Here is a 22425-nt window from a genome sequence, read left to right as displayed (position 1 = left end):
TTACTCATTTGAATGTTCTTTTTTTTTTTATTATTCTTTTTTATTCATTTCTTACATGTTCATAATAACTACTTATATCAAATCATATCTCATATCAAGCAACAAGGATTCAGTTGGAATGCTCATGTGATTTTGGAAATTCTGAAGCTAAAAAACACCACTTGCCTTCTGCTTCAGAGGCTTGAAACTGTGTCCAGCAGAGAGTCTTTGAGCTCAACCTCAGCAGCTGTGAGTTTTGATTCGTTGTTGGAAAAAAATATCTCATTGCTAATGGCATCATCTCAATGCAAGCTGTCCCACTGCAGGAGCCCATAATGCAGTACAAATGCTTTATGTGTTCTCTGCCAACCTGTGGAAATACACGGTTTCAAAAGCTGCAATGTGATCTTTTCTTCCACTCAGCAGTGTCACTCACTTCACAAATCAGTGTTTGCTTATAAACCGTGTACTTAAATTAGTCTAAGCACAGAGCGAGAAACCTACATATACCATGCATGTCTGCATATACCATCGTCACTGCTTAAAAAAATAGAATTAGTACTGTTTTATGCTAATTGAATGACACTTTTTATTATCTATAATGTGCTTTGATTGTTGTTTATAAACTGAGAAAGTTTTCTAAACCAAACCAAAGTAAAGCAGTGAAACTTGTATTACGTATGGTTAGAAGTTTTCAGACCATACTTGACTTTTTATCAGATGATTATTGACCCACTTGGAAAGATGTGGTCACCTTTCACCTCTGCTTCTACTTTTCTTTTCAGGATCTGAACACCTGGTGGAAAGAATAACCCCCCACCAAGTTAATGCTTCTTCAGGACTTCAGCCCTGCTTCACTCACATTGCAAATAATGCAGAGTTAAAGTCTACATTCTGCTCACTTTCCCTGTACTTCAGGCGCCGTCCTGTCACGTGGCACTATTGCACAACCTGACGACTCAGTGAGCAAATCAACCAATCTCAGAAAAGAGACAACGCAGCTTGATTTGCATGAGGCCTGCTTAAGAAGACTTCCACTGTGCAGCATTGCAACACCAAGAAATCATCATGCCTGAACCCGCCAAACCTGCGCCCAAGAAGGGCTCCAAGAAAGCCGTGAGCAAGACCGCCGGCAAAGGAGGCAAGAAGAGGAGAAAGCCCAGGAAGGAGAGCTACGCCATCTACGTGTACAAGGTGCTGAAGCAGGTCCACCCCGACACCGGCATCTCGTCCAAGGCCATGAGCATCATGAACTCGTTCGTCAACGACATCTTTGAGCGCATCGCCTCCGAGGCGTCTCGTCTGGCTCACTACAACAAGCGCTCCACCATCTCTTCCAGGGAGATCCAGACCGCCGTGCGTCTCCTGCTGCCCGGTGAGCTGGCCAAGCACGCTGTGTCTGAGGGCACCAAGGCCGTCACCAAGTACACCAGCTCCAAGTAAACAGCTCTGCTGCGTAAAACCCAACGGCTCTTTTAAGAGCCACCCAACTACTTCTGAAGATCATTTGCCTGCTGCGGCTTTTAACTGTTGGAGTATTAACTGTGGAGTCAGAAAGATCATTATGCCTTTTGTCTGTATAGCGAACGCTCAGGCATTCATTATACACACATTTGATCAGTTTCACTTTGCATAAACTATAGTTGGCGCTATAACCTTGTTATACATCTGTTTGAGCTGGCATGTTTGTCTTTGACATACTAACGTATTCATCAAAGTGATGGTGGTCCAAGAAAACCAACCAAACCTGACGGATTCTCAAACATGTAACCAATATCAGTTACCACAAACGATGTAAAATAACCCTCAATAATGGTCAGAATTAATCTCTTGCATCCTGAGTAGCCCCCAGACCACAAGGGCTTCGCTACTGACCAAAATTCATAACCCTGAGGTAGTCAATCTGGATAAACCTGATGTTGAGGGCCCAAAGGTAATTTAAAAAAAAAAAAAAGCTACATAATTAAAACACAAATATTCTTAGTAGTGACTAAAAGAAAGCTGTAGTCATTGTTAATTGTATGATCATGGAAGATTAGGAATTAACCCTGAGGAGCTTGATACTGTCAAGGACAACAAGCACCAGAATAAAGTGAAAGTGGCTGTTTGTCATGTGTGTTACTTCTTCACTTTTCACACATTCATTTTTATCTGAGAAACCACATGAATATAGATTGTCTGACATGTTGTGCCGCTTTCGGTCAGTTGGTGGCGCTCGTGTACTGGAGAGCTCTCAACCAAGAAGAAACGCCAAAGACTAAAAGCCCACCCCTGTTTTCTCCTACGTCCTCAGATGTGTTTTATATATATCTATCAGAGGCACTAACAGTACATTCAGTTTTTGTGCTGTAAGAAGTGAAAATGAGCGGCAGAGGAAAGGGAGGTAAAGGACTCGGCAAAGGAGGCGCTAAGCGTCACCGTAAAGTTCTCCGTGATAACATCCAGGGAATCACCAAGCCCGCTATCCGCCGTCTGGCTCGCCGCGGTGGAGTGAAGCGGATCTCCGGTCTCATCTACGAGGAGACCCGCGGTGTGTTGAAGGTCTTCCTGGAGAACGTCATCCGTGATGCCGTCACCTACACCGAGCACGCCAAGAGGAAGACCGTGACCGCCATGGATGTGGTGTATGCTCTCAAGAGGCAGGGACGTACTCTGTACGGCTTCGGAGGTTAAGCTGATACAACATCCTAACAACAACCAAAGGCCCTTTTCAGGGCCAACCACTCTATCTTGAGAGATGTTAATCCTACTCGTTTAATCATACTGTATGTTTTTTTTTTTTTTTTTTCTTGGTGGGGTAGTTATTGTAATGTCCAGAGCACCCATGTGTTTATCCAGTGGCCCCAAAAATTACTAGTTGTCCTTTTGTCTGCATAAGCCACGGTTGGCTGTGACTACTCCAACATAAAGCCAAACTATGTCTGGAAAAAATGCATTTGTTCCAGCATCTCCTGTGTATCATCCCTCCTAGGGCTTCCTCATCCAATTGCCATGACAACAACTTTGAAAGATTTTCATTCACAATTACTATGTGAGACACGATGACCACATAAGTCAAGCATCAAAGCCCTGCAGTTCTGCCAAACCACAAGCCCATTTCCTCATTTACACCTACATTTTATTCTAAAACATACTTTTTTCAAAACACCATACAATGTTGAAGAGAATCATTTCATAAGGAACAGTCAAAGTTCTCAAGTTAGTTGTCCTAGAATGCACGCTGACTCATCACATGGGTAAACACCTGTCAGTTTTACAATTAGGAATCAAAGCTTTAGCTAAAAAAGGGCAACCTTTTTGAGAGCAATGGATTCCAACATTGGAAACTGACCCAAAGGAGAGAGTAAGTTGAGGACAGGGACAAGGAAGGCCAAAACCATCATTTCTGATGAGATCTGAGCCCCTTTGTTAGACCATGTGGTCGCAGCATTGTTTATGTTTAATGGTAATTCCATAGATGAGATTAAAACACTGGGCTGCCGTTCACCACAGTGTAATTTGTCAGTAAATGCTTTTTTTTCAAGATTTCAAAAGATGTAATAAAAGTATTTTCCTTCCTATTCTATTCATTAAAGTATTTAATTAACCATTCATGCACATGAACTATTGAATAAGATTCCCAAACTTATACTTGCTGAACAGTGAAATGTTTTGATGTGCAGCACAAAATAGATGTTTGATAATGAGTTGACAATTATTTTCTCTCTGAAGGGAATTTGCGCAAGTTTACAGACAAATGTTATATATTACCTCTTTTGAATGAGATTATCTAACTACTGGCCGGTTCTGACTCCACATCCCAAATTATTCAGATCATTTTTAGAACATTTTCTTGTTTTAAATATCAGCACGTGAACACTCTGTTTATATTTCACATCTGTTTTTTTTTTCTTTCTCTGAAAACAGGTTGCACTTCATATTAATCATCCGAGGATCACCTCACTGAATCTATTCTCATTCTGCTCACTTTGCCTCTCGGCTGAATGAATTATATTTGGATTTGTAGAAGAGAAAACGACCACTTAACTGGAGCACAGAATAACGGCCAAAGAAAGTTTCCATGGAAACAAGAAAATCCCTCCAACCATGTGATGAGCTGGGCCAATCCCAACTGAGCGACGGCACAGTGTTGTTTACATGCAGAATCTATAAGAACAGTCTCTCTGACGTTGGCTGTCATTCATTGCTGCAAAGTATCGGAGGATCAAGATGCCTGAACCCGCTAAGTCTGCGCCCAAGAAGGGCTCCAAGAAAGCCGTGAGCAAGACCACCGGCAAAGGAGGCAAGAAGAGGAGAAAGACCAGGAAGGAGAGCTACGCCATCTACGTGTACAAGGTGCTGAAGCAGGTCCACCCCGACACCGGTATCTCGTCCAAGGCCATGAGCATCATGAACTCGTTCGTCAACGACATCTTTGAGCGCATCGCCTCTGAGGCGTCTCGTCTGGCTCACTACAACAAGCGCTCCACCATCACTTCCAGGGAGATCCAGACCGCCGTGCGTCTCCTGCTGCCCGGTGAGCTGGCCAAGCACGCTGTGTCTGAGGGCACCAAGGCCGTCACCAAGTACACCAGCTCCAAGTAAACGGCTCTGCTGCGTAAAACCCAACGGCTCTTCTAAGAGCCACCCACGGCTTCTCAAGAGATTCATTGACAAGAGTTGTCGACCATTGATTTAGTTCACTTGAATAATGTCTTAAGGTCTTGCTGGGCTTGAATCAGTCTGTTTTTATGATCACAAACTATACCGATTATTCCAAGTCGGCATCTCGATTCATTTATGGTTAGTATTGAAAGACTGCCAGATTATGGATAATATATTTTTTTATTTTTTTTTTTGTTGGTTTAGTTTTAACACCCGCTTCTGTTGTCCGTTTGACCAGAGAAAGGCCCACAAAGTGTCCCTCCCCCTCAGTGAGAGCCGCTTCTGGAAACTGCTTCTCTCATTGGTGCGTCGCGGACTGGCGCGCGCTCTCCGCCCTTTATAAGACACTTTGTACACGCACAGTCAAAAATTCACTGAGTTTCAGCGCAATAAACATTGAGGAAAATGAGCGGCAGAGGAAAGACCGGTGCCAAAAAGTCAAAACGAGTTACGAATAAAATAAGACATGAAGTACAAAATGGTGTTTTTTGTATGAACGTTCGGCCCTGTCCACAGGTGCCAAAATGCCTTATTAAACCAGGAGCTAGGACAGGAACAGGAAATAACTCACTCCATTTGTGATGTTTTGTTTTCTCCAGGACTCTGGCTATCATGGCTTCATGCCTCTCATTACACTGCTTCCTACAGATTTGACTGTTCATAGTAGCTCTGAAACAGATGTATATGAGGTCCATGTAAATTAATTTTTTTGTTATAAATGATCAGGTGTAAATAGACGTTTTGTAAACGTAGAGAGGGAAATATCCATTTTCATAATAACCCCGGTATGCGTAAACATGGCCAGTTAGGCCATATTTACACACAGCTGGGGGTCAAAGTTTTACTTTATGGTTGGTTCTGCTACATGTGTACAGATATAGAGAACTGAAATTGCATTTCTTTTACACCCTCCTCCGAAATTTTTTTATTTCACAAGCTAAGAATATGCAGGATAAAAATGATTGAGCTACAAAATAGACTGGCTAAGAATATAATATAATAGTATAAAAAGTCAGATGAAATAAACACAACCGTGAAATAAAACACAGCAGTGCAGCAAACAGTGCAGCTGAGAAAGCTTATGTGCTGTAAAGTTCCTTAGTGTCAGGCTTATGCCACTTTCAGTCAGTCCAGTTTAGTGTCTATTGACCAGAGAGCAGAAAAGGGGGAATGGGAAATTTTTGTTTGTTTAATTGGATGTCAGTTTTAACATCCAACGTTTTTTGTGCTTCGCCATGAGTTTATTTTAATGCTAAAGCATAACTTGTTAATCTTAACTGATGGTGTCACATGGAGTGAAACATAGTTTTGTTTCTTGGAACTGCAGGTGTCTGCAATATCCCTAAAAAGTCAAACGAGTTGTGAAAAGACATGAAGTACAAAATAGTGTTTTTTGTATGAACGACTCCCTGGTCATAGTAAAAGTATAAGCTCGACACAAGTGTTTGTGTGTGCAATAGTGTACTCAGCGAACATATTCAGTTTTAGCACCGTACCGAGAAGAGAGCCTCCTCAGTGAGAGCTGCTGATTGGTGGAAAGTTGTTCCAGTGTCTGTGACGCTGAGCGCGGGTCACGCTACTGGAAGCTGCTTCTCATTGGTGCGTCACGGACTGGCTGGCGCGCTGCGCTCCTCCCCGATATAACACCGACTTTGTCCACTCAGCTCTACAGTTTCTCTGAGATTCAACTCGACCAACAAGCGTAGAAAATGAGCGGCAGAGGAAAGACCGGCGGCAAAGCCAGAGCGAAGGCCAAGACCCGCTCGTCTCGTGCAGGACTCCAGTTCCCGGTGGGTCGTGTTCACAGGCTGCTGCGTAAAGGAAACTACGCTCAGCGTGTGGGAGCCGGCGCTCCCGTGTACCTGGCGGCGGTGCTGGAGTACCTGACCGCTGAGATCCTGGAGCTGGCTGGAAACGCTGCCCGCGACAACAAGAAGACCAGAATCATCCCCCGTCACCTGCAGCTGGCGGTGCGCAACGACGAGGAGCTCAACAAGCTGCTGGGTGGAGTGACCATTGCTCAGGGCGGCGTGCTGCCCAACATCCAGGCTGTGCTGCTGCCCAAGAAGACCGAGAAGGCCACCAAGGCCAAGTAAACTCGGACACTGACCAACAAAAAACAACGGCTCTTTTAAGAGCCACGCATGTCTCTTAAAGAGCAATCCTGTTCAATCAGTACGTCAATGGTACAACTCCTTAGTGTGGTCAAATGACTTACATTTTCACCGTTATCTAGTCATAACTTGATTTATTTGAAAAAATTGACAAGGATCAAACTTAAACCTCCTGGTGTGTAGGGGCTGAAGATTACTTTTTTGCTTGGGTGTTGGATGGGTTCAGTAGAGGAATTATTCTTTAATTTAATCCATTTACAGTTTTGTTTTATAAATGTTATTGGTACAATTGTTTGTTGGTAGAGATGAATGGAAGAAATGACAGACTGTCCCATGTCTTTTCTCAGATGTGACTTATGTCTGTCAAGCCACCATGAGATCGTTCAGTAAACTTTTCGGGGCCCATGTGTTTAATCTTTACAAAATTGTTGTTCCTGACATGAAAAGAGAAATAGGATTTGTACATTCATGCACTCTACATTTTCAAATCAAGACATCCATGATTGGAAAGGCACAGCAAAAAAAGCTATTTTGTACATTTCTCTGCCTCTTGAAGAAACAAAAGGATCTATTGCATATGGTTGAGTTTCATTAGCCTAAACCATCAACACATCAAAGAGCCCATGCAGTACAACATTACAAGCTTAAAACCAACTGATAGTTAACAGCCACTTTAAATTTCTAATCGATGAAGATCTGTACAACCTTTTAAATCCTGTTGTTGGGAATTCCATATTTTACACCAACAATGGAAATATACATGTGGGGTAGGTTTTGTGATAGAGCAGGAGTATATCACAACAGAAGCATAGGGGAATAACAGAGTTAATCATTAGTTATTATAACTCATGTAAAAGATTATAGTTAAGTGAGCTTGAATGAGTTGAGGGACAAAGTGAGTAATATAATTTGGTGTGGGGATTTTAAAGCACATAACACGCTGTGAGGGAGGTAGAGGGTGGATAATAATGGACAGGTAATAGAAGACCTGTTAGAGAAGGGGAATTTAGTTTGTCTAAATCGAGTTGTGATTACAGGAAGGGAGTCAGTACTAGATCTAACAATGGTGTCTAGTGGATTGGCCACAATAAGTAATTGGAGAGTATAAAGGAAAGGAACTATAGGAAGTGACCACTACCGGTGAAGTGTAAGGTTGGCATAGAGATGTCAGTGACTAAAGGAGAAAGGGGTATCAAATGGGTGTATGACGTCATTCAGTTTCTCTCTCTCTGTCTGCACCACATTCATGTTCTACATTACTGTGAATTTTCAGGTGGATTCACTCCAGCATTTTTTCCACAATCACACACTGAAATACTGCTGTTGAGGCAGATTTAAAAAAAAAAAAAAAATCCTAAAAGAATCAAATTGTATTCAGCAAACTGCACCACATTCTTGTTCTACAGGCCCCCAGGTACATTAATTTCATTGTTTTTTTTAAAATTATTGTTACATGTGCCTGTAATGTATGGGATTTTTTTTCAATGTCGCACTCCTATAAGGGATCCGGTGGTTCCACATGATGCCTTTATCTCCTCAGTGAGCACCTGCTCCCCAAACTACATGCCGCTGAATATCACCCGTTTTTGTCCCATATTTGTATGACAGGCTGACAGCATGTAAACACTGATTACAAGCAATTGACATCCAAATCTCTTTCAGGGGATTGGATTGCCCCCCAGAAGTGCAATACTATGCATGAGTGACGTCTGAATTTGAACGGATCGTTCAAAACCCATGAGTTACTTTACTAAAAGGTGACTCAGGAGTCATCACGTTCACTAACTCATTCACTGAGTCATTCTTGCTACAGCCGTCCAGCTGCAAAGAGGAAAACAGAAATGTCACTGTTGTGCTGCTGCTAGTCTAACTGCACCTGTATAAATATATCACACTGTTCACCCTGTGGTAAAAGCAGCAGCATTGTTAATGCTAATAGCTGTTTAAAGAAGCTACTGGCTTCTTAAGCTCATATGAGGTGTTCAGTGCACGTGCTCGTCTCGGCTCAAAAGTGATCATCTGTCAGTACTGAGTCATTTAGCTAATGGCTCCTGTCACCGAATGCAAGCACTCTGCCCCCAATCCTTACGTCTATTTGTTCGAATAAATCAAGTTATGACTAAATAACGGTGAAATTATAGGTCATTCGACCACACTAAAGAGTTGTACCATTGACGTCATGTTTGAGCAGGATTGTTCTTTGCGAGACATGAGTGGCTCTTAAAAGAGCCGTTGTGTTTCGTTGGTCAGTGTCCGAGTTTACTTGGCCTTGGTGGCCTTCTCGGTCTTCTTGGGCAGCAGCACAGCCTGGATGTTGGGCAGCACGCCGCCCTGAGCGATGGTCACTCCACCCAGCAGCTTGTTGAGCTCCTCGTCGTTGCGCACCGCCAGCTGCAGGTGACGGGGGATGATTCTGGTCTTCTTGTTGTCGCGGGCAGCGTTTCCAGCCAGCTCCAGGATCTCAGCGGTCAGGTACTCCAGCACCGCCGCCAGGTACACGGGAGCGCCGGCTCCCACACGCTGAGCGTAGTTTCCTTTACGCAGCAGCCTGTGGACACGTCCCACCGGGAACTGGAGTCCTGCACGAGACGAGCGGGTCTTGGCCTTCGCTCTGGCTTTGCCGCCGGTCTTTCCTCTGCCGCTCATTTTCTAGGGTTGTTAGTCGAGTTGAATCTCAAAGAAACTGTAGAGCTGAGTGGACAAAGTCGGGTATATATTAGGGAGGAGCGCGCGAGCCAGTCCTTGACGCACCAATGACAGAAGCAGCTTCCAGCAGAGTTGTCAGCGTCCGAGATAATCAACTTTCCTCCAATCAGCAGCTCGCACAGAGTAGGGGACAGTATCAGGGTCTGGACTGGTCAAACAGAACTACTTAAATTAAAAAGTAAAGGATATTTGAATCTACATGTCTTTCAAAACTGACAATAATTTGATTTTTTTTAAAGAAATCTTTACATTGAAAAATAACCCAAAGGAAATATTTCCATCTTCATCTCAAACCATCTTGAAAGAAATTGTCTAGCCTCAGGCAATTTAATATTTGGCTGTTCAGTTAGTTAAGACACACACTTATGTCATATGTACTAACGACTGGGAAACTAAATAGAAATATCTATTTGTGACTTAATTATTGTCACATTTTTTATGCATTTCTCCTTCCTTCAGCAACACATTTCAAATGGAAAAAAGACGTGTTTCAAAGATGGTGTAATGCTTTTAGGCGAACAGAATGTGCTCAAGTAAAAAAAAAAAAAGAAAAGTCATTTATCCATTGTGTTTAGGTCTGGAACAGATGCTGAACATATTTCATTGCTTGTGACATAAAGGCCTCAAATGCGCCAATAAATGAATTGTCTCAGTAGATGGCAAAAAGTAAATTTGGGATGTTTCACTTAGGGTTGCTTGTAGAAGTTTTTATTAATTGCTTTCTATCATGATTAAGTTATTGGTCAGCCAGTCTAATTAAATCATAAAGGAATCTCTCCAGATGAATTGGGTGGCTCTTAAAAGAGCCGTTGGGTTTGGAGCAGCAGAGCGGTTTACTTGGAGCTGGTGTACTTGGTGACGGCCTTGGTGCCCTCAGACACAGCGTGCTTGGCCAGCTCACCGGGCAGCAGGAGACGCACGGCGGTCTGGATCTCCCTGGAAGAGATGGTGGAGCGCTTGTTGTAGTGAGCCAGACGAGACGCCTCGGAGGCGATACGCTCAAAGATGTCGTTGACGAACGAGTTCATGATGCTCATGGCCTTGGACGAGATGCCGGTGTCGGGGTGGACCTGCTTCAACACCTTGTACACGTAGATGGCGTAGCTCTCCTTCCTGGTCTTTCTCCTCTTCTTACCTCCTTTGCCGGCGGTCTTGCTCACGGCTTTCTTGGAGCCCTTCTTGGGCGCAGACTTAGCGGGTTCAGGCATCTTGATTGACCGACACTTCGACGCAACCAATGAGCAGCCGTCGTCAGAGAGACTCTTTTTATTGATGATGCATGTAAATAACACTGTGCTGTCTCTCAGCTGTGATTGGTCAAGCTCATTTAATGGTTGGAGGGATTTCCTCGTTTTCCTAGAAACGTTTCCTTTGTCCATAAGACAACACGCCAGTTGTTGAAAGTATTGTTTTCTCTTCTACAAATTCACTAATTATGCTCCCATTCTGCTCTCGGGTGAATGAATATGAGTACATTCAGGGAAGATTTGTTAAAAAGAGAATAAAACAGCAGTGAGGTGATCCTCAGATGCTTGATATAAAAGCTGGCCTACAATTCCTGTACATATGATGAGAAAGACTTCAAGTTTATAGAGAAAGGAAAAACCAGAAGTAGGAAAATGTAGAAAAATGTTAAATGTTTTATTTGGAATATCAAGTCAGAAAAGGTATAAAGTTGAATAATCCTATAAAAAGAATTTCCTCCAGGGATTAATAAAGTATTTCTAAATAATTTATATTCAGGTCAATACCAAACAGGCAAGCGACATAACAGATCATTCAGTTATCTGCATCCAACACAAAATAGCCAACTCACTAGCAAATGTTTGTTTTGTGCTGCAAATTAATACATGCTAGATACAGCAAGCATAAACTTGTGAATCGTATGAGTTTGTGCATGAATGGTCCTTCAACTATTTGTATGAATGCAATAAAATAACGAACATAATCCCTGAGTGAAATTCTTCAAATGCACATCAGTGATGTTAATAGTGAGTAGTACATTGTTAGTCAATTTTGATTTCATTGCACTACATAAAGTAATGAAAAAAGTATGAAAACAAACAAGCTTTGAACATATAATTTTATTTTGAAAACAAAGCAAGTTCCCCTTAGACATTTACAATTCTACAAGACTAAAATCCCAAATATACTCCAGAACCCCTGCATTCAATGAGTAGAAAATCTTAGTTCATACTGTGAGTGAGATTTTAAAAGATTTTTATCACTTTGTGAAATGTATTCTAGTTATATGAACAGATGTGAGGAAGCAGCTCTCTGAAGTAGTGTGGAGGCTCTTAAAAGAGCCGTTGTGGCACAAAACCAAGTATTGTACCATATTGAATCCTTTCAAAGACAAGGGGGTTATTTACAAAAAAATGAATTTCCACATTTTACATGTACATGATAGCAATATACCTAAAAATGACCTTTTATGGTGGAAGCTTATTATCTATTAAGTGATACACAAAATTAGATTTGCATCAGCTCATTTGGAAACGTACAAATGTGAGAAATCTATGGTCCATTTAGATCCGTCGCAATTCGTCCTAATAGTACAATTATGGCAAAGGGAGTTTGAAAGATTTAGGCAGCAGCTCTCTGAAGTAGTGTGGAGGCTCTTAAAAGAGCCGTTGTGGTTTATATTCCGAGCAGCGGACTGAAGCTTTAAGCTCTCTCTCCACGGATGCGGCGGGCCAGCTGGATGTCTTTGGGCATGATGGTGACCCTCTTGGCGTGGATGGCGCACAGGTTGGTGTCCTCGAACAGGCCCACCAGGTAAGCCTCGCTGGCCTCCTGCAGCGCCATGACAGCCGAGCTCTGGAAGCGCAGGTCGGTCTTGAAGTCCTGAGCGATCTCTCGCACCAGGCGCTGGAAGGGCAGCTTGCGGATCAGCAGCTCGGTGGATTTCTGGTAGCGACGGATCTCTCGGAGAGCCACGGTACCGGGCCTGTAACGGTGAGGCTTCTTCACTCCGCCGGTGGCCGGGGCGCTCTTGCGGGCAGCCTTGGTGGCCAGCTGCTTCCTGGGAGCTTTGCCTCCAGTAGATTTACGGGCGGTCTGCTTGGTACGAGCCATTCTTTCTGCTTTCTCTGTGTAAAGACAAGTGGAGTCAGAGCGGAGACTCGCTGCTCTTAAGGAGTGAGACCAGCTGGGACGCGGTGACGTCACTCAGTCTGATTGGTCAGACGCGTCACGAGGAGAAGCCCCAGCTGAGACTGAGCTGCTGATTGGAGGACAGTCAGTTGAAAGTGCCGCGTAAAGTGAGAGCAGCTCTCCCTCTCCTGCAAGCTGCTGCTGTGTGATGAACAAACTAAACTGGACTAAAGTGAAAAATCATTTCTGGACACGTTGTTTTTGCTTTATTAAATTACCTCAAAGCAGGAAATGACATGTTCACAGTGTTTGTTTTGTTTAGAAACTTTATTTAAAAAGAAAAACAATTATGGCAATCGTTTGCAGGTAAACCAGTGATAGAATTGTGTTCTGTTCAGTATCGGTTTAAAAAAGAAATGATTTTGCAATTAAATAAGGTATTTTATTGTTTCTTTATTTTTGTTAGCCTATATTTAGTCAGGAGAACCACTCTGAGATGAATAATCTCTTTTACTTTTGTGTCCTGGCAGCAGTACATGAAACAAATTTACATCATCAAAACAATACTAAAATTTGAGTTTGAACTTGAGCTTTAGTTTGTGAGGATTTAGAAGGGAGTTGTTGAAGGATTACAGGAGCAAACATAGTAACACAACAGAGGCTCATTTTGTCATAATTTCCTGAGCAACTGTGGAACTTTAAAGTTGTTTGAGAAGCAACACTTAATATAAATTCTGCCTCGTGTAACAACTAGAAGTCATTTTAGAAATCCATTTCAATAAGTTCATGTGTCCAGTACCCATTTACCAACATTGATATGACCTTTAAACTTCATATATATAATCAAAACGGAGTGTGTGTGTGTGATCGCGATATAGCTACATCCATGTACAAATGTGATTGCATGTTTGAAATGACAAATGCCTGGAATGAAAATAAAGCCAAAAGAAAAACCCTGAAAAGCAATTTTTATCCAAGGGAAGATGGGTGGACCTTTAATTTGTTTTCTCCTGTAAAGAACTATGTGCTGCATTTTATTGTGCTAAATTTGTATATAAATGTTGTCTGAAGTGATCCTGAAAAGTAATTGCATTTTCTTAAAGGAAAAGGTGAATGACCACATAATTTCTATCATTGGAACTTCCACTCCTTTCTAGATTATAAGTGAAATATTTGAAGTTATTACCCTACATTTTATAATAGTTCAACCTAATGTATCTCTAAGTATTTTCAAGTTTCAAAGCTCTAAATGAGTTGAGCTGCAGCTGGAATCAGTTGTCAGAACAACTTCCAACACTGTGTCCCAAAGACTTTAGGTGAAGAGCGACATGATAAACAAGAGTCCCCCTGAGGAGACATGGAGGAACCATGATAGTGTGCAGTGTAGCAGGAATAGTGATCAGGACTGATCTCTTTACTGAAGCTGTGGTGGCTCTTAGAAGAGCCTTTGCTGAGTGTTGGTTGGAGTGAGAGCTCACTTCTTCTTGGCTGCCGTCTTCTTGGCTTTGGGTTTAGCAGCCTTCTTTGCAGGCGCTTTCTTGGCTGCAGGTGCTTTCTTGGCTGCGGGGGCCTTCTTCTTCACCACCTTCTTGGGGCTCTTGGTGGCCTTCTTGGGGCTCTTAGCTGCGGGTTTCTTGGCCGCTGCGGGTTTCGCGGCCTTCTTGGGAGACTTCTTAGCAGCTGCTGTCTTCTTGGCTGCTGCTGCCTTGGGCTTTTTAGCTGCTACAGCTTTCTTGGCGGCGGGCTTCTTGGCTTTAGGAGCCGCTTTCTTTGCGGGCTTGACGACCTTGGTGTCGGGCTTCTTGCTCATCTTGAAGGAGCCGGAGGCCCCAGTCCCCTTGGTCTGGACCAGAGTCCCCTTGGCCACCAGGCTCTTGACGGCGGTCTTGATGCGGGCCTTGTTCTTGTCCACATCGTAGCCTTCGGCAGCCAGATTCTTCTTGAGGGCGGCCAGCGACACGCCGCTTCGCTCCTTGGAAGCGGCCACAACTTTCACGATGAGCTCGCTCACGCTGGGGCCGGCCTTCTTCGGGACGGACTTCTTCTTGGCGGCCTTCGGCTTTGCCGGAGCGGCAGCGGCGGCTGGAGCGACTTCTGCCATTCTTCTAAATAACAAGCTGAGATTTCTAGTCGACAAACAACGAGAGTTCGAGCGCAGATGAAAATCTCCGAGCAGCAGGCGGGACTTAAACACACCATGAGAACCGTGGAGACTCAACCCAGTTCCCGGCTCCTGTGTGCAGGCTGAACGGTGTCACTTGTGTTTTCTGTGCGGAGAAAAAAGAGTTTCAAATGACTTTGTGAGCATCGCTGCAGACTGAAACTGAAGGAGCCCACAGCGGACTGCTGTCTCTTCATGTTCAGCTCACATTCACTCCTCAGGATCTCTGCAGTTCCTTACTGGAGCCTTCAAAAGTCACACATTCGGCCCGGAACTCAGTGCTGCTCAGCGACTTGTGCCTCTCTTTTCTACAAGAAAATACTTTCACACGCAGTAATTAGCCACCAAAACACACTTTACAGCTTCAGCACACGCTTTTCCACAGGATCCGAGCAGAAACTTTCCACTGCTGATGAGCACTTTGTGGTAAAATGATGATTTTGTAGGAGCAGCAAACACACTGATGGAGGCGGAAGCAGAGCGCAGCCAGCTCGTTTCTGACATCAGCTGTAGGGAGAGCTCATTCAGATTATTACTTTAAACTTTTAATTTCGACAGGAAAAAGAACTCAAAGTGAATACCACATTGTTGTCAACGTGATCATTTCGAGGTTTAACACAAGACAATAAACAAGAAAAACAAAGCTTGATTATTAGTGTTGAAGGAATTAAGCTGGTTGTGTTCACAGTACAACATCAAATTCCTCTTTCAATATTGGAATAGATTCAATCTGTGTTGAATGGTTTTGAGTTAATGAAGTTGAGGTCCTATTGAGTAATTTTTTTTCATCAGAACTGTTTAGTTTATTTACTTAGCACATGTTAACAAAAATGCTGCAAGGAGAGGACGATTCCCAGATAGATGTTAGTGTTTTGTTTTAGAGACAGTATGCTCAGTGGACAACTCGTCCATAGATGGGATTTCAGAATTTTTGGTAGAAAATAAATCCTGTAAAATTTGCTTTTACATTTTATTTCTAATTGATATTTTATATATTTTTCATGCATCTAGTATATGTCCATATAATTTAGTATACTATCATTTGGCTTTGTTTACCATTCTCTTAATGGTAAACAAATTGAACAAGTGCATGTAAATACATTTTTAGGTATTACTTTTGACGAAAAGCTCAGTTGGAAGCTATATATAAATACCCTGAAGTCAAAATTTGCCCCCCAAACAATATTGGCATAATGTGTCAAATCAGATCAGTATTTCATCAAAATGCACTCAACTTATTATATAACTTGCTCATTCTTCCATATCTGAGTTATGGTGTGGACATATGGGGACATAATTATAAAACAAACATTGATCCTATTTATTTACTTCAGAAGAAGGCCATTAGACTCAAATCAAGCTGATTATTATGCTCCAACAAATCCTCTGTTGATACGAAAAACATGATTGTGTCGACCTTAATACACTAGCTGTAATGTGTAAAGCACATAATTAGAACTATCCACCTCATATTCAGAAGTTATTCAAACATAGAGAAAGTCGATATAGCTTCTGGGGTACTGGGCTTTTTGTTCACATTTACACAACAACAAATACAACAAGTAGATTTGTGTCAAATATACTTAATAATACTTCCAAATGTGTCAAATATACTTTGATATCTAATCTTTCTAGGCAGTAATGCAGAAAAAAGTAGGCGAGGAGATGTCAAGCACCACATGGACGAGTCTTCCAGGGTTACAGTTTTGTGGACGAGTTGTCTGTGTACAGATAGACGCTGGTGTTTTTTTCCCCAGATATCCACTTCCCAGATGGACGGTTAATTATTTGTCGAATTTAGGTGACCTAGGATGAATAGAAATGTATTTTTCCACTCAAAGACATATTTCCTTTGAAAAAGTAACCCTTGGGGTCAGGAAGTGGTTGAGGGGTTTGGCTGGTTTCCCACATGGCCAGAGGAACTCTGAGCCTCTGAGGGGCTCAGAGCACTATCTGGTGACAACAAACTGTTTTCGGCCTGAGAACAGGCATGGAGTGGACAGTCCAGAGACCAGCGGTGGTGAACCGAAGCACTCAGACATAGTCTCTCAATAACTGCACCTTGGTCAGTTATCAGATCTTGGTCAGGAGCTGTTCATGCACTGTGAAGCTTTTGGCTAAAGCTTCAGTTCAGGTGTCTTGATGCAGGATGCTTGGTCAACAATCCCTTTAACGGAGCGGTTCATGCACTTCGATGCAGAACTGCCTGAAACTGTCTAACGCAAGTTCTTGCTGCTCTGTCTCCTCCTCTGCTGTCTCTCTCCCAGGCTGGTGAACCCACACCTGCTCAACTGCACCTCACCTGCTGCTCACCTCAGGATACGTATTGTCCGATCAGCAGTGAGCAAGCTGCAGTCAGTATCACAGACATCTCTCCACACAGACAACTCTGTTACTATTTTCATGTGTGTGCGTGTGTGAGGGATGACACCAAGCCCCTGATGGACTTAAATTATCGTTGTTGAATGGAAACAAAAGTAAAACAACCCAAAAAAGAAGACAGAGAACATAATGATCCTGATCAGTGGAGAAACAATGGAAACAAAACTAATCAGTGAAAAAAAATGCATACTGTGAAGAAAACCAGCCAGGGATTGACATCAGGGAGAAAAGGGTATGGGATAAAATGTGACAAGATGAATCATTAAAAGGATAATTTATTTTTTAAGTTGCTTTTTAAAGAGTGCTGGGAAGGTATGGATCTTAAGGGGGGAATTATGATATGAATTATTTTGTAATATTTCTTGATAGGCAAATTACAATATCTGCAGTAATCAACCATTATAACAAAAAGGAATCTCTCCAGATTGATTGGGTGGCTCTTAAAAGAGCCGTTGGGTTTTACGCAGCAGAGCGGTTTACTTGGAGCTGGTGTACTTGGTGACGGCCTTGGTGCCCTCAGACACAGCGTGCTTGGCCAGCTCACCGGGCAGCAGGAGACGCACGGCGGTCTGGATCTCCCTGGAAGAGATGGTGGAGCGCTTGTTGTAGTGAGCCAGACGAGACGCCTCGGAGGCGATGCGCTCAAAGATGTCGTTGACGAACGAGTTCATGATGCTCATGGCCTTGGACGAGATGCCGGTGTCGGGGTGGACCTGCTTCAGCACCTTGTACACGTAGATGGCGTAGCTCTCCTTCCTGGTCTTTCTCCTCTTCTTGCCTCCTTTGCCGGCGGTCTTGCTCACGGCTTTCTTGGAGCCCTTCTTGGGCGCAGGCTTGGTGAGTTCAGGCATTTTGATTCTGTACAGAACGAAACCGATGACTGGCGGCCGGAGGGAGTCTATCTTATAGAGGCTGTATGCAGATTATGCTGTGCTGTTCCCTGGCTGTGATTGGTTCAACTCCTCCTGTTGAAGGGGGGAGGGGTTGTATGTTTGTGGGTCCATTACACTGCCCGTCAACTCCAATCGTTTGTGCAAAGAAGCGGGAAAAATAAGGAGCCATCAGCTGAATGAAACATTGTAATATTTATGTAAAGCATCAGTGGATTGTTTCTCAGCAAAGTAGCAGGTTTTTGAGCGGCACCCAATATATTTTCTTATTTGTGGTGCTTTTCAATCATGTAAGCACACAATGGAAAGAGTTTAATGAAATGTGAGATAAAGAAAACAACTGAAAGACAAAGTCACAGATGGAAGAAATGTGTATGACATGATCACATGTAATGTGGTAAGAAGTTAAATTTATAAACCCATGATTGTTCATTTGCTCCAGCGATTAAAGAAGTTTCAATGTGATGAAGTCTACGCCCTGGATCATTTCGTAATATTTACTTCTAATTTCTTCTGGAGTTATAGATTTGTAGACTTTAAGAAAAAATATTCTGACAATCCAATGTCAGAGAATATTGTTACAGATTTTGATAATATACCTATAAACTTTTTCAAAATTTTGTTCTGGGTTCAACTAATCAATAAACCAAAAGAAAAGTCGTATAAACCAAAGGTCATGAACATTCATCCAGTTACCAATTTGATATTGCATTAACCGTATTGAAAAGTTTAGCTCTGGAACGACGATAGTGGTCGTGTTTGTATGAGACACCAAACATTGCAGTATCACAACTAATTATTCCGTGTCATTTATGACTAGATCGCTCATACAAGCGATCATCAAAGTGTATGTAGTTGAAAAACAAGTGCTCTGCACCGTGTGTGAAAGGATGGGTCAGTCTTTACGCATGCAAAACCTGATTTGATCCCCATGTCTACTTGTGGGATTAAAAAAAATGAAATCCCCTGGTCAACACTGAACCAAGTTTTGTTAAATCGGCCAATTTCTTGAGGATCTGTTGCCTTTTGTTGAGACATGCGTGGCTCTTAAAAGAGCCGTTGTTTTTTGTTGGTCAGTGTCCGAGTTTACTTGGCCTTGGTGGCCTTCTCGGTCTTCTTGGGCAGCAGCACAGCCTGGATGTTGGGCAGCACGCCGCCCTGAGCAATGGTCACTCCACCCAGCAGCTTGTTGAGCTCCTCGTCGTTGCGCACCGCCAGCTGCAGGTGACGGGGGATGATTCTGGTCTTCTTGTTGTCGCGGGCAGCGTTTCCAGCCAGCTCCAGGATCTCAGCGGTCAGGTACTCCAGCACCGCCGCCAGGTACACGGGAGCGCCGGCTCCCACACGCTGAGCGTAGTTTCCTTTACGCAGCAGCCTGTGGACACGACCCACCGGGAACTGGAGTCCTGCACGGGACGAGCGGGTCTTGGCCTTCGCTCTGGCTTTGCCGCCGGTCTTTCCTCTGCCGCTCATTTTCTAAGGTTGTTGGTCGAGTTGAATCTCAGAGAAACTGTGGTGCTGTGTGGACAAAGTCCGTCTTATATCAGGGAGGAGCGCGCCAGCCAGTCCGTGACGCACCAATGAGAAGCAGCTTCCAGCAGCGTGACCCGCGCTCAGCGTCACAGACACTGGAACAACTTTCCACCAATCAGCAGCTCTCACTGAGGAGGATCTCTTCTCGGTACGGTGCTAAAACTGGATATGTTCGCAGAGGACACCATTGCGCACACAAACACTTGTGTCGAGTTTATACTTTTACTATGACCAGGGAGTCGTTCATACAAAAAACACTATTTTGTACTTCAGGTCTTTTATTTTATTCGTAACTCGTTTGACTTTTTAGGGATATTGCAGACACCTGCAGTTCCAAGAAACAAAACTATGTTTCACTCCATGTGACACTATCAGTTAAGATTAACAAGTTATGCTTTAGCATTAAAATAAACTCATGGCGAAGCACAATAAACGTTGGATGTTAAAGCTGACACAAACAAACATTTCCCATTCCCCCTTTTCTGCTCTCTGGTCAATAGACACTAAACTGGACTGACTGAAAGTGGCATAAGCCTGACACTAAGGAACTTTACAGCACATAAGCTTTCTCAGCTGCACTGTTTGCTGCACTGCTGTGTTTTATTTCACGGTTGTGTTTATTTCATTTGACTTTTTATACTATTATATTATATTCTTAGCCAGTATATTTTGTAGCTCAATCATTTTTAGCCTGCATATTCTTAGCTTGTGAAATAAAAAAATTTCGGAGGAGGGTGTAAAAGAAATGCAATTTCAGTTCTCTATAGCTGTACACATGTAGCAGAACCAACCATAAAGTAAAACTTTGACCCCCAGCTGTGTGTAAATATGGCCTAACTGGCCATGTTTACGCATACCCGGGTCATTATGAAAATGGATATTTCCCTCTCTACGTTTACAAAAAAGTCTTTATTTACACCTGATCGTTTCCAACAAAAAACTTCATTTACATGGACCTCATATACATCTGTTTCAGAGCTACTATGAACAGTCAAATCTGTAGGGAGCAGTGTAACGAGAGGCATGAAGCCATGATAGCCAGAGTCCTGGAGAAAACACAACATCACAAATGGAGTGAGTTATTTCCTGTTCCTGTCCTAGCTCCTGGTTTAATAAGGCATTTTGGCACCTGTGGACAGGGCGTTAGGGGCCCTCCATGCGAGAACGCTGGTTCACATAAACCAGACTTGGGCATTTCACGGCCTGCAGGCCCTTTGGTTGACTCTCACCAGCTGCTAAGGTTCATAAGAAATTGCAAAATAAATGTATTTTCTTATTTTACCTCATGCATGGATTGAATGGACATTGCTTTTATATTGACATTGTGGTTTTTTTTACGTCGTCCATTGGTATGTAAAAGTAAGCAGGTTACAGGTCTCAAGACGGGTTCCACCCCCAAAATGTCAACTAACAAAAGAAAGGTAGATGCTGAATGCGGGGTTTTCAAGAAGACATGGACTGCAAAGCATTTATTTACTGAAGTCAGAGGTAAAGCAGTGTGTTTGGTTTGCGGGGACTTGATTGCTGTGTTCAAGGACTACAATTTGAGTCGACATTACAAGATGAAACATTCAGATAAATACAAAAGCTTGAAAGATGCTGAAATGGCGCGGATATCAGAAGATTTGGTAGCTAAGCTACAAAACTAACAAGGATTTTTTACCAAGCTTCACACATCCAGGGAAGCAGCAACCAGGACCAGCTTTGTAAAATCCCACAGAATTACTAAAAGCAGAAAGCCATTCTCAGAGGGAGAGTTTGTTAAAGAGTGCTTGGTGGACTCTGCAGCACTAATATGTCCTGGAAAAAAGGAGCATTTGCGCAAGTCCCGCTGTCCAAGTTAACTGTCACCAGAAGGATCGAGGACATTGCAGAAGATTTGGAGCTTCAGCTGCAACGTAAAGTGACAAGCTTTGACTTTTTCTCCTTGGCTTTGGACGAGAGCTGTGATGTCCATGACACAGCCCAGTTACTTGTATTTGTCCGTGGGATAACGGACTTCGCGATTACGGAGGAGCTGGCAGTAATGCGGCCAATTAAAGGGACAACGAAGGAGAGCGATCTGTTCACGGAGGAAATGCATGCATGGACACGCAATGACTGAAATGGGACAGACTGACGGGTGTCACAACGGACAGCTGTCCAGATCTAACAGGGAAACCTGTTGGGCTGTTGAAATGTATCCAAGATAAAGTGAAATCAACAGAGATTAGAAAGTGGTATTTTTGCATTGTATTTTACATCAGCGTGTGTTGTGCAAGTCAGTGCTTAAAATTGACGATGTGATTAATGTTGTATCTAAAATAGTAAACTTCATCAGGGCACTAGCCTTGAATCACAGGCAGTTTGTTGCACTTTTTAGAGGAGCCTGAGTCTGAACATGGTGACATCAGCTATCACAAAGCTGTCTGATGGCTCAGTCAGGGCAAAGTGCTAAAAACAGTCTGGGATCTGAAGACAGAGATCTGAGAGTTTTGACTTGCAGTCCGATGCAGTACTGGCAGAGCCCTTTAAGTCACGACCACTGCTGGAATTCTACTCGTCTCTTTGGCTTTACCTACAATATGTGAACAAATATTCTCAGTGATGAAGTTTAATAAGTCCAGATACAGATCCTCTCTCACTGATGATCATCTGTCAGCTATGCTTCACATCTCCACCTCAGACATTTAATCTGACTTTGAAGCACTTGTTAAAGACCAACAGAGACTGGATTTCTCTCACTGAACAAGAAAAAAGAACAAAGAAAAACACAGAACGAGTGATGAGTGTGAATGTGATTATACTGCAAATGTAGGCATCATTATTTTCTAACATGATGTATCTTACTGAATGCGGCTGAAAATGGTCACTAATATATTGAATCAAAAACTGTACAAATGTTCACATTTCATTAACCATTGTTTTGGGAAATTATATT

The 22425-nt window shown here is 42.9% G+C and overlaps 10 protein-coding genes across 10 annotated transcripts; 4 read left to right on the top strand and 6 right to left on the bottom strand.

The window, feature by feature from the left end:
* Window positions 1–1044: 1044 nt before the first annotated feature.
* On the top strand, window positions 1045–1422 carry LOC308109351 (histone H2B 1/2-like; the record flags this gene model as incomplete). The annotated part of the gene is made up of 1 exon (XM_080462858.1): window positions 1045–1422. The coding sequence occupies exon 1, from the start codon at window positions 1048–1050 to the stop codon at window positions 1420–1422; it is 375 nt and encodes a 124-aa protein (XP_080318984.1). The 5' UTR covers window positions 1045–1047.
* Window positions 1423–2340: 918 nt separating this feature from the next.
* LOC308109567 (histone H4) lies at window positions 2341–2652 on the top strand (the record flags this gene model as incomplete). The annotated part of the gene is made up of 1 exon (XM_080463217.1): window positions 2341–2652. The coding sequence occupies one exon, from the start codon at window positions 2341–2343 to the stop codon at window positions 2650–2652; it is 312 nt and encodes a 103-aa protein (XP_080319343.1).
* A 1536-nt stretch (window positions 2653–4188) lies between these two features.
* LOC308110174 (histone H2B 1/2-like) lies at window positions 4189–4563 on the top strand (the record flags this gene model as incomplete). Its single annotated transcript, XM_080464310.1, has 1 exon — window positions 4189–4563. The coding sequence occupies one exon, from the start codon at window positions 4189–4191 to the stop codon at window positions 4561–4563; it is 375 nt and encodes a 124-aa protein (XP_080320436.1).
* Window positions 4564–6332: 1769 nt separating this feature from the next.
* On the top strand, window positions 6333–6719 carry LOC308109412 (histone H2A; the record flags this gene model as incomplete). Its single annotated transcript, XM_080462951.1, has 1 exon — window positions 6333–6719. The coding sequence occupies one exon, from the start codon at window positions 6333–6335 to the stop codon at window positions 6717–6719; it is 387 nt and encodes a 128-aa protein (XP_080319077.1).
* A 2277-nt stretch (window positions 6720–8996) lies between these two features.
* LOC308110417 (histone H2A) lies at window positions 8997–9383 on the bottom strand (the record flags this gene model as incomplete). Its single annotated transcript, XM_080464679.1, has 1 exon — window positions 8997–9383. One exon carries the CDS (start codon window positions 9381–9383, stop codon window positions 8997–8999), a length of 387 nt encoding a protein of 128 aa, XP_080320805.1.
* Window positions 9384–10276: 893 nt separating this feature from the next.
* LOC308109350 (histone H2B 1/2-like) lies at window positions 10277–10651 on the bottom strand (the record flags this gene model as incomplete). The annotated part of the gene is made up of 1 exon (XM_080462857.1): window positions 10277–10651. One exon carries the CDS (start codon window positions 10649–10651, stop codon window positions 10277–10279), a length of 375 nt encoding a protein of 124 aa, XP_080318983.1.
* A 1459-nt stretch (window positions 10652–12110) lies between these two features.
* LOC308109347 (histone H3.2) lies at window positions 12111–12521 on the bottom strand (the record flags this gene model as incomplete). The annotated part of the gene is made up of 1 exon (XM_080462854.1): window positions 12111–12521. One exon carries the CDS (start codon window positions 12519–12521, stop codon window positions 12111–12113), a length of 411 nt encoding a protein of 136 aa, XP_080318980.1.
* Window positions 12522–14013: 1492 nt separating this feature from the next.
* LOC308109344 (histone H1-like) lies at window positions 14014–14640 on the bottom strand (the record flags this gene model as incomplete). The annotated part of the gene is made up of 1 exon (XM_080462851.1): window positions 14014–14640. One exon carries the CDS (start codon window positions 14638–14640, stop codon window positions 14014–14016), a length of 627 nt encoding a protein of 208 aa, XP_080318977.1.
* A 2918-nt stretch (window positions 14641–17558) lies between these two features.
* Window positions 17559–17933, bottom strand: LOC308109349 (histone H2B 1/2-like; the record flags this gene model as incomplete). The annotated part of the gene is made up of 1 exon (XM_080462856.1): window positions 17559–17933. One exon carries the CDS (start codon window positions 17931–17933, stop codon window positions 17559–17561), a length of 375 nt encoding a protein of 124 aa, XP_080318982.1.
* A 344-nt stretch (window positions 17934–18277) lies between these two features.
* On the bottom strand, window positions 18278–19481 carry LOC308109348 (histone H2A). Its single transcript, XM_080462855.1, has one exon. It carries the CDS (start codon window positions 19443–19445, stop codon window positions 19059–19061), a length of 387 nt encoding a protein of 128 aa, XP_080318981.1. The 5' UTR covers window positions 19446–19481; the 3' UTR covers window positions 18278–19058.
* Window positions 19482–22425: the final 2944 nt, after the last annotated feature.

The sequence above is a fragment of the Lipophrys pholis genome (genome assembly GCF_963383615.2).
Source record: "Lipophrys pholis genome assembly, chromosome: 5".
NCBI lineage: Eukaryota > Metazoa > Chordata > Actinopteri > Blenniiformes > Blenniidae > Lipophrys > Lipophrys pholis.
This window is presented reverse-complemented; position numbering and strand designations above follow the sequence as displayed.